Source organism: Pinus tabuliformis, chromosome J, assembly GCF_031772625.1.
Source record: "Pinus tabuliformis cultivar Carrire ecotype Pingquan chromosome J, CPIR1, whole genome shotgun sequence".
Taxonomy (NCBI): Eukaryota; Viridiplantae; Streptophyta; class Pinopsida; order Pinales; family Pinaceae; genus Pinus; species Pinus tabuliformis.
The window spans coordinates 1,470,300,056-1,470,310,078 of NC_142295.1; the positions used below are offsets into that span (position 1 = coordinate 1,470,300,056).

The following is a 10,023-nucleotide window of genomic DNA, read 5'->3' on the forward strand; positions in this document are numbered from 1 at the left end:
TTTCAACTTTCAACTTTCATTACTAATGAGTTATAATTGCCAACTTCAAACTTAAATTGTCATATATTGTTTAAAAAAATATCATAATAAATATGAAAGAGTCAATAGTTATAAAAGCTACTAGAAACTAGAAAAGAGAAGTAAATCTATTATCTATTTCTTATGCTTGGGCCTCTTGCCACCACGAGAAATGTCTAATTTTTTAGTCTTGTTGCAAAATCAGGATCTTTGTCATTAATATCACCCTCCAAGCATTAATATCCAGAGGTATCTTTGTCATTACCTTTGTATTTGTATAGGGATCTTTGTCATTAATATCACCCTCTAAGCATTTAACATAAGATAGAAAAAGCATAGCATGTCAAGTCAAGATTTTGTTTGAGTGATGCGTACATTTTTAGAAGGGTCATAATAGAGGAGTTCGACAACCAATGTCACTAACATCAAGGTACATAGAGGGATTGGTACTCTTGATTAAATACGAGTTCCATACCCTAATACATGACAAAATTCAATGGAAACATTGCAATCCCCCAATCCTGAAATCCTGAAAAACTGATAAGTCTGCTGGATTTTGAATGAAATCTAAAATTCTACTTTCTCCATATGAAATCCAATGAGGACGAAACCACTCTCAAACATCCTGAGTCATTTCATGGTAATGTTAAAAATTTAAGTAAAAGGATGAAAATGAAAATTAAAGAAAATGTCACTTTTCAATACTAGGGCCTAGACTTGATCATTAAGCTGCCCCACTCAAAAACTATTTGTTTCTTTCAAAAAAAATTGCATTTCGAACATTACTACAAAAAAAAAATGCAAAAAAGGCAAAACGCTCCCGAAAAGGCAGGGAGCGAATTTTTTTTTAGGGAGCGCGCTCCCAAAATCGCTCCCGAAAAGGGAGCGATTTTGGGAGCGCGCTCCCGACCCGCTCCCGAGTCGCTCCCGCCCGGAGCGCGGATTGGGAGCGGGAGCGAGGGGGGGGGAGCGCTCCCCCGCAACTATGATATAACCACATTGTGAACAGTGAGATCCATGATCGTGGGATATTGGTCAATCTCATCTTTATATACAAACCCATGCCTATCTTTGAACATGAAAATATAAGACTAATAACCTTACTAGGATTGATATAACCACATTGGGAGATCCATGATCTTGGGATATTGGTCCCATAACAAAAATTGACATTGCATTTCAACAACATTTGACCATGCTTGGTTCCACAAAACACTTAGTATAATGGGAAAACCATGTTCCCCATGGTTTGGTGCAAACTTGCAAAGCAACCAGACTCGACTTGGTGAACAACTTGGAGAGGTTAGAGAGTAAAACTTAGACATGATAAAAACATAGATAATTAAAAGTATAAAAATACACAAAAAGTCATCCAAAAAAAAAGGGATATTGGTCAATCTCATCTTTATATACAAACTCATGCCTATCTTTGAACATGAATGGGTTGGTGGTCCTTATCTTAAATTGCCATTAAAATATAAGATTGATAACCTTACTAGGATTGATATAATCACATTGGGAGATCCATGATCACGGGATATCGGTCCCATAACAAAAATTGACATTGTATTTCATGAACATCTGACTATGCTTGGTTCCACAAAACACTTAATATAATGGGGAAACAATGTTCCCTAGGGTTTGGTGCAAAGCAACCAAACTCAGCTTGGTGAACAACTTGGAGAGGTTAGAGTGTAAAACTTAGACATGATAAAAACATAGACGATAAAAAAATAAAAACGAACACAAAATGTCATCCAAAAAAATGAGGGATATTGGTCAATCTCATCTTTATAAGCAAACTTATGCCTATCTTTGAACATGAATGGGTTGGCGGTCCTTATCTTAAACCACCATTAAAATATAAGACTAATAACCTTACTAGGATTGATATAACCACATTGGGAGATCCATGATCACGGGATATTGGTCCCATAACGAAAATTGACATTGCATTTCAACAACATTTGACCGTGCTTGGTTTCACAAAACACTTAATATAATGGGGAAACCATGTTCCCCAGGGTTTGGTGCAAAGCAACCAGACTCGGCTTGGTGAACAACTTGGAGAGGTTAGAGAGTGAAACTTAGACATGATAAAAACATAGACAATTAAAAAAATAAAAACATACACAAAATGTCATCCAGACTCGGCTTGGTGAACAACTTGGAGAGGTTAGAGTGTAAAACTTAGACATGATGAAAACATAGACATAAAAAATTAAGAACGTACACAAAATGCCATCCAAAAAATTGAGGGATATTGGTCAATCTCATCTTTATAAACAAACTCATGCCTATCTTTGAACATGAATGGGTTGGCGGTCCTTATCTTAAACCGCCATTAAAATATAAGACTAATAACCTTACAAGGATTGATATAACCACGTTGTGAGATCCATGATCATGGGATATCGGTCACATAACAAAAATTGACATTGCATTTCAACAACATCTGACTGTGCTTGGTTCCACAAAACACTTAATATAATGGGGAAACCATGTTCCCCAGGGTTTGGTGCAAAGCAACTAGACTCGGCTTGGTAAACAACTTGGAGAGGTTAGAGAGTAAAACTTAGACATGATAAAAACATAGACAATAAAAAATAAAAACATACACAAATTGTCATCCAAAAAATGAGGGATATTGGTCAATCTCATCTTTATAAACAAACTCATCCGTATCTTTGAACATGAATGGGTTGGCGGTCCTTATCTTAAACCGTCATTAAAATATAAGACTAATAACCTTACTAGGATTGATATAACCACGTTGTGAGATCCATGATCATGGGATATCGGTCCCATAACAAAAATTGACATTGCATTTCAACAACATTTGACCATGCTTGGTTCCACAAAACACTTACTATAATGGGAAAACCATGTTCCCCAGGGTTTGGTGCAAAGCAACCAGACTCGGCTTGGTGAACAACCTGGAGAGGTTAGAGAGTAAAACTTAGACATGATAAAACATAGACAATAAAGAAAATAAAAACATACACAAAATGTGATCCAAAAAACGAGGGATATTGGTCAATCTCATCTTTATATACAAACTCATGCCTATCTTTGAACATGAATGGGTTGGCGGTCCTTATCTTAAACGACCATTAAAATATAAGACTAATAAGTTAATAACCTTACTAGGATTGATATAACCACATTGTGAGATCCATGATCACGGGATATCGGTCCCATAACAAAAATTGACATTGCATTTCAACAACATCTGACCGTGCTTGGTTCCACAAAACAATTAATATAATGGGAAAACCTTGTTCCCTAGGTTTTGGTGCAAAGAAATCAGACTCGGCTTGGTGAACAACTTGGAGAGGTTAGAGAGTGAAACTTAGACATGATAAAAACATAGACAATAAAAAATTAAAAACATACACAAAATGTCATCCAAAAATCCAATTCAAATTCACTGGGCTTCAAAAATTCATTAGTAATTGGTGACTGTTGGACACCTAATCCTCTATGGGTTAGTGTGGAAGTGGAATAGACTAAGGAAGTCCAAGAGAACTTGGGATGTGGAACCCAACGGTCAAACCATGTACTATAAATGTATATGTTTTGTTAATAAAAAAATGTAATCTCATGATTTATCTTTCATATTTTGTTTTTGCCCATGTGTGTGTTTAACATGGTATCAGAGCAGGCGTATTCCTACCCTGCATAATTACTTTGAGCCATTTGTTTTATGGCCTTTATGTGCAGGTCATTTCTGCCATCACTTATGCATTTCATGAATATTTTCTCAGCTAAATTCTAGTTGCAACCTCTGTCATTTCTCCAGCCCTATTTTTAGCATTCCTGCCCTTGTAACTCCCTTTTCTGCCTATTTGCCTATTCTTCCTATGTTCTGCCCATATTGCAGAACTGACATCACTGACATGGTAGTATGGTGCGATGAGTGCATATTTGGTGATATTGCTCCTATTATTTCGAAAACCGCCCTCTCCAATTATTTCGAAAAGCGTTGAAGACTGGATTGTCTTGCTATTCTCCGGGCGTTCAAAACTGGACTGTTGCGTTCCCATACGCAGCGTTTTGCTATCTCTCACCTGGTAGCAATGTTCCATTGCTCTCTCTGTTTGCAGCACGTTCCCTTCCCCATAACGTTGCCATATGAAATCTGTTTGAACGTTGCCATACGCTCCATACACTCTCCCCCATCCACGCTGTATGCAAGATCAAAATTAACTGGTCTTCTCAGCCGGAGCAGAAGCTGGCTTTGCAAGTCTTGCACCGAACACGTTCAGGTCGGTTCCACAGGCGCGAAGACGAAATCGCACACTGTTTGTGGCAAATGAACACTGCGATTCATTATTAAAACAATATCCGACTTTGACCAAAAAAACACTGCGCCTCTCGGTACATTGTCCATCGCTTCTACTCATTTATTCCTTTATTTATTCATTCACATCCAAAATTCATTGTCTACCTTGTAAGGGTTGCTAGAAATATATGAATTACAGAGTTGCCGCCGATTATCATAAAGGTTTCGCTGGTGGTATCATAAATTTAGGCATTGAGGGTGCACTCCAACTGGGAAGAGGATCTAATTTGGTTCAAGGATTGGGTGGCGTTCCTGATGTATCCTGGTCTCAGTTCCCACAATCTGCTGGTGGTATCTTCTTTGACTGTTTTTTTATTTTAGTGGCTCTGAATGGATCCAAATAGCTATGCAACATCCAGTTTTGCAGTCCCACATACGGACTGTCCCATCCTCTGAACCTGTGATAACCTGGTTTTGTGATGAGCGTGCAACAATACAATGCAAGTAATCTGAATGCATTGAATGGTTAAGGGTTTCGAGGGTGAGCACTTCATCATCTGCCATTTCAAAATTAGCAAATTTAAGGCACTTCTTATGTGCTTTCAACTTTGCAGTTTATGAGATTATGTACAACTCTTTCTCTGGCGATCTGTTATCCCACAATTGCAGCTGTTCCACATGCTATCATCAATGGTTACAAGAATGTATTAGCAGTCGCTATTGAACTTGACTATTCTTTTCCATTGGCCGAGAAAGTGAAGGAGTATTTGAAGGATCCAAGCAAGTTTGCAGTTGCTGCTGCCCCAGTTGTGGCATTGTATTTAAAACTCATTATAGTTTTTGTGTTCAGTGTTGAATGAATACTTAAGCTGCTTCCTGGTATGCTTCAAGACATTGCAGAAGGCTTAAAGTTTGTATACTTGTAGTATTTTCAATTAACATAATTTTGTGGCACTTGTGTGTCATGCGAAATACAAGCAACCTGTAGATTTGGAGGTCGAAGGGATACAAACACAATCTACATATATATGCATTGATTCCTTGTTACTTCGACTGCTGCATAAGAGTTTGGTGGGCTATATAAAGGCAATGATTGTTTTGACAATTAAAAGTAGTCTTTTGTGGAGGAAAGTTTAGTCAGTTGTATTGTCAGAACATAGTGCTGGTCATGAGTAAACTCTTATTTTTATGTAATGGATTGTAATTGGTTCTTGCTGGTTGCACACTGATCATTTGCTACACATTTATAAAGGATATTGTTGTGTACTGTGAGTGGGTATTACTTTTCTGCATTGAGTAGTAGTTGTGATCAGTTTTTAAGGTGTAATTCTGACATTGAAGAAAAAAAAATGGCTAGAATCAATGAAGTATTAGAGTTCCTCAAAACTCTGATATTGTCTACTACTCATGATACATTAAAAATCAGCAAAGTTTTTCTCACAGACATTCAGGTCTGTCTACAAAACGCACAAGAGAAAATTGATTTTTTGCAGCTCGAATCTCAGCTACAGCAAGAAGAATTAAAATAGAGGAGTCATCATTCTGAACCTGTTTCTGTTTAGAAGATTGAAACAAACTCCCATAAAGCAACAGTTGTACATGCAGATGCAGAAGTTCAGTTTGCACTTCCCAAGCCCATCATTAGACCTTGGGAAGAGCTTGTCCATAACAAGCACAAAACTGGTCTTGGATATGACAAGGACTTGTCCTTTCATATTCTAGACTACTCCAAACCAATCTAATTTCAAATTGCTAGATTCATTCATGACAGTTCACCTGCTCCTCATGACAGTTCACCTCCAGCTGTTCCAGATTTTGCCCCTCTTCCACAGCAGCGACAATAGATTGTGAAATGCCAACACTATGACCGAGTTGGCCATCTGAAAGATCACTGTTTTGATCTTCATCCATGTAAGCACTGTCATAAAACCAGTCATTCTTCAAACAGATGCTTCAGAAACAAATCTCATGCAAGAACAAAGATTCATCTTGGATGGATCGCTTCTTGGCAATGGGCATCAACAGCCAAGAAGATATTTCAGTCACATGTCAGAACTTGTTCAAGAGTATTGAACAGTCTTTCAGTTGAGTTTTCTCCATGATCTCACCTCGTATCTGACAGGGGGGAAATGATGGTCATCTACAAGCTTCAAAGTCACATCAAGCGAGCCTGAGCCACAACCTGCCACACCAGTTTTAGAGTTGTAGCCAGAGACAAAGATGCCCCTGAGCATGCCTTCAGATGGTAATTTGGGACACTTCCTTTAGCAGAAGACTTCAACTTCTTGCTAGTTTTGGAAGAGTTCTAGGAATAGAATTGGGGACACTTCCTCTAGCAGAAAACTTCATCTTCTTGCCAGTTTTGGAAGAGTTCCAGGAATTGCATTAAGCATTCCAGAGTTGGTGGTAATCCTTAAACCATCACAGGTTGAGACCTCCCTTTTCAGGTTGAAGTTCTCCCTTTTATGCAGGGTGAGACCTCCCTTTATTGGTTGAAGGGAAACTCTTCAAAACATCAGGAGCACTTCCTCTAGCAGAAGACTTGAGCTTCATGCCAGACTTGGAAGAGTTCTGGGAACTGCACTAAGCGTTCCAGTGTTGGTGGTCATCCTTAAACCATCGCCCTTTATACCAACATTTAAGAGAGCACATTCAGCCTATTGCTGCCATGCATTTTTGCGCATTTTGTATTATAGCTCTCTTCTTGGACTCATACATAACCCTTTGGATTAAGGGGGGGAATGTTGGACACCTAATCCTCTATGGGTTAGTGTGGAAGCGGAATAGACTAAGGAAGTCCAAGAGACCTTGGGATGTGGAACCCAACGGTCAAACCATGTACTATAAATGTATATGTTTTGTTAATAAAAAATGTAATCTCATGATTTATCGATCATATTTTGTCGCTGCCCATGTGTGTGTTTAACAGTGACTCACGAGTACAAGTTCGATTCACGGGTATTCCTGCGTAAAACTTGTCGAATCTGAGTTTGTTGGTCTACTTGCAAATATGAATCATCCCTGGCAATTCATGCAACTATGGTTTGGAATTAGGGGATGTGGTGATGTGTTTTGGGCACAGTTGCAGACAGCCCCAAATTTCCTGTGATGAGACTCTAATCCTCAATGTCACTGTCCAGTTAGAAGTCAGTGGGCACATTCTACAATCTAATGGGGCTTATTTAGTATTTAGAAATGTATTTTTTTTTTTGAGATGCTTTTCAGTGGTTAGAACCCGTGGGAGGTGTCTCCTGTGGGGTTGGTGACAGGGACAATTTTAGGAGCTATTTTTTTCACAATTTGTCTAATTTTCCTTTAATGTTTCCGGAAATGATTTTCCAATTTCCATTTTTTTTTTTGAAAACTTGGTTTGCCTAAATTTCTATAGGATAAAATTATTCACCTACACAAATTGTTGAACGTTTCGAGAAACTAAATCCTTAGAACTTTGAATATTCTACAAAAATATTGCCAATGACTTATAGCTGGGATTTTAATAATTAGTAATATTTGCCAAAGACTCTATGCACCTAGTTAAGTCTGGATCTTTAAACATTTGTAGTTGGGATTTTAAGGATTAGTAAGATTTGCCAAAGACTCTACACCTAATTATGGATCCTAAAAATTTTCCCTGGTTGGGGGTTGTCCTTGGGGTGGTCCTCTGCGACAAATAACATCCTTGCGGCATCCCCTGCTGATTGGGAACCACAGGGCACACTCCTCAAAGCATTCCCCTTGTACCTGATCCACAGGGGACTCAAAGGACACATTGTTCATAATGGGAAAATCACAGTAACAAACCTCCTATGTGAAGACACATCACATTAAGGCCATATGCAGCGAAGGATATTTTTAAAAATTTGACTGGATAATTGAGAACTATCTGAAGCAACTGTGCTTATTGAACTAATATTTCTGAGATTGTTACGTCTATAAGACAAATGATTGTGTGTGTTGAGTGCCCAACTGCACTTTACCTGGGGGGCAGCTTTATTAAGGAAGTTTGGTTGTTCAGGGTAGTAACAATACTGTATCCTCGCCAGAATAGCCAGAAATTATGGGAGTTTTTTTCGTTTTCATTCCTGCTATAGATGACTTGAAAGAACTCTGCAATTCCCATTTAGAACCTAATCAGCGAACAGAATCCCAAAGTGAATCTACTTCTGGAATCATCAAAAGCTATGTAAGAGGGATGGTTTCTACACCAATTTGAGTTTTAAAGGATTACATTTCACCAATTAACCTTTTCCCTTTTAGGGGTGCTCCCTGCTTTGCATCTCTGGTATTGTGAGGAACCAAAATAACATGTTTTTTCAATTAATCAAAGATCTGTCTAAATTAGACTACTGAAAGTTTCTATACTAACCATTTGAAGTCTCTTTGAAAATCTAAATTTGATTCATTTTATGATCCCAGTTACAATTTTTGGCCTTTCCGGATGTTGCTACTTATACAACTGGGGAATAAAGGCCATACTTTGCAAACATGCAATATAGATCATGTTCTTTATAAAGCCTATTCTTGAGATGTTGGAGATTTGGCTGCGAAAATATTGTTCTTTTGGCATCTATACAAGCATTTGATCTACTTCTAGACAGCACCTATGCTACAGAAATAGTGGGTTGGTTTGTAGGGGTGGATGTTGACCTTTGTCTGTCCTTAAAGCAAATAAAATGTATCTTCAGGTTCCTTGCTAGTTTCAGATGTTTAATTTTTTCATTTCATATTCAGGAGATTCAAGAATTGGAGGAAGAGCTAAAGGTTAAAGATGAGTTAATTCAACAACAAGAGAAGTTACTTCAAAGATGGCGGGAGCTTTTGACAAACCAACGAGCTGCACACGTGACAGAATTGGAGAGAGTATAGAGACACCCTTTGACTTGGTCCACTTTAAATCTGAACTACGGAAGTGTTTGATGTCATAACTATGGTTTGGTTTATATTGTTTTCTCTACGATAACCTTCAATAGGGTTTTATAGTGAGAAATCAAAACAACTGTAATCTAGCCATTTTATAAAACCATCAACTTGGGCATCTCTTCACATTTGCCTGGATTCACTGTATGGGTATAGCAGATAGTTTCACTCTGTATTTATTTGCATTTGAAATTTGATGGTTGTGCCTGCCTTCCCCCGAATTTATTTAACATGAGGTTTCATTTTACATAGCATTTTCCTTTACTGCCTTTTTGACATGTACTATTTTAAAAAAGTCTCTGTTGATCTTTCACATAACTGACCTCTTGTTTAAGAGGATTATCTAGAAGTTCACCTCTCTTCTAGATAATTTTACTGATGAATGCAATCTAGTGGTAGTAGGGGTCATAATAAAATTCCTCTACACTAGGTAGCTTAGTCTATTACATAAAATACGTCCATTTAAGTTTGTGCATTACCTTACCAAGTTGTTAAGTGAATCAGAGTCTTGTGAAATATTGAATTTTATAAACATAATAAATGAGATTTGATTTAACCCACTTAGATAATCTTCCTAATCCAGGAGGTCCAGAAGAAGAGAGATATATTTTTAGATAATCCTACAGTTGTATTGGGTTAGTGATGTAAAATGTTGATTACATATCTGCATTATCTACAAGAAATCATGAAAGACCATCTTGTCTTTTTTGGAGAACATGCAAGACTATGCAAGTTTAGAAGGTTTTTTTTTTGGATAATTGAGAAATTATTAATTTCCTTTAATAGTATAATATAATACAAAA

General features: G+C 37.6%; 1 protein-coding gene across 4 annotated transcripts in view; it reads left to right on the forward strand.

Moving 5' to 3' along the window:
- The window catches only part of LOC149232921 (mediator of RNA polymerase II transcription subunit-like protein), a 114,557-nt gene extending 105,090 nt beyond the window's left edge, over window positions 1-9,467 (forward strand). For 3 of the 4 annotated variants that reach the window (XM_089379549.1, XM_089379551.1, XM_089379550.1), the window contains exon 4: window positions 9,035-9,467. In XM_089379549.1, the coding sequence (XP_089235675.1) occupies window positions 9,035-9,169 (135 nt within the window). In that variant the 3' untranslated portion in view covers window positions 9,170-9,467. The remainder of the gene's footprint in view (window positions 1-9,034) is intronic. The other variant, XM_089379552.1, reaches the window with a different exon arrangement.
- The last annotated feature ends 556 nt before the right edge of the window (window positions 9,468-10,023 follow it).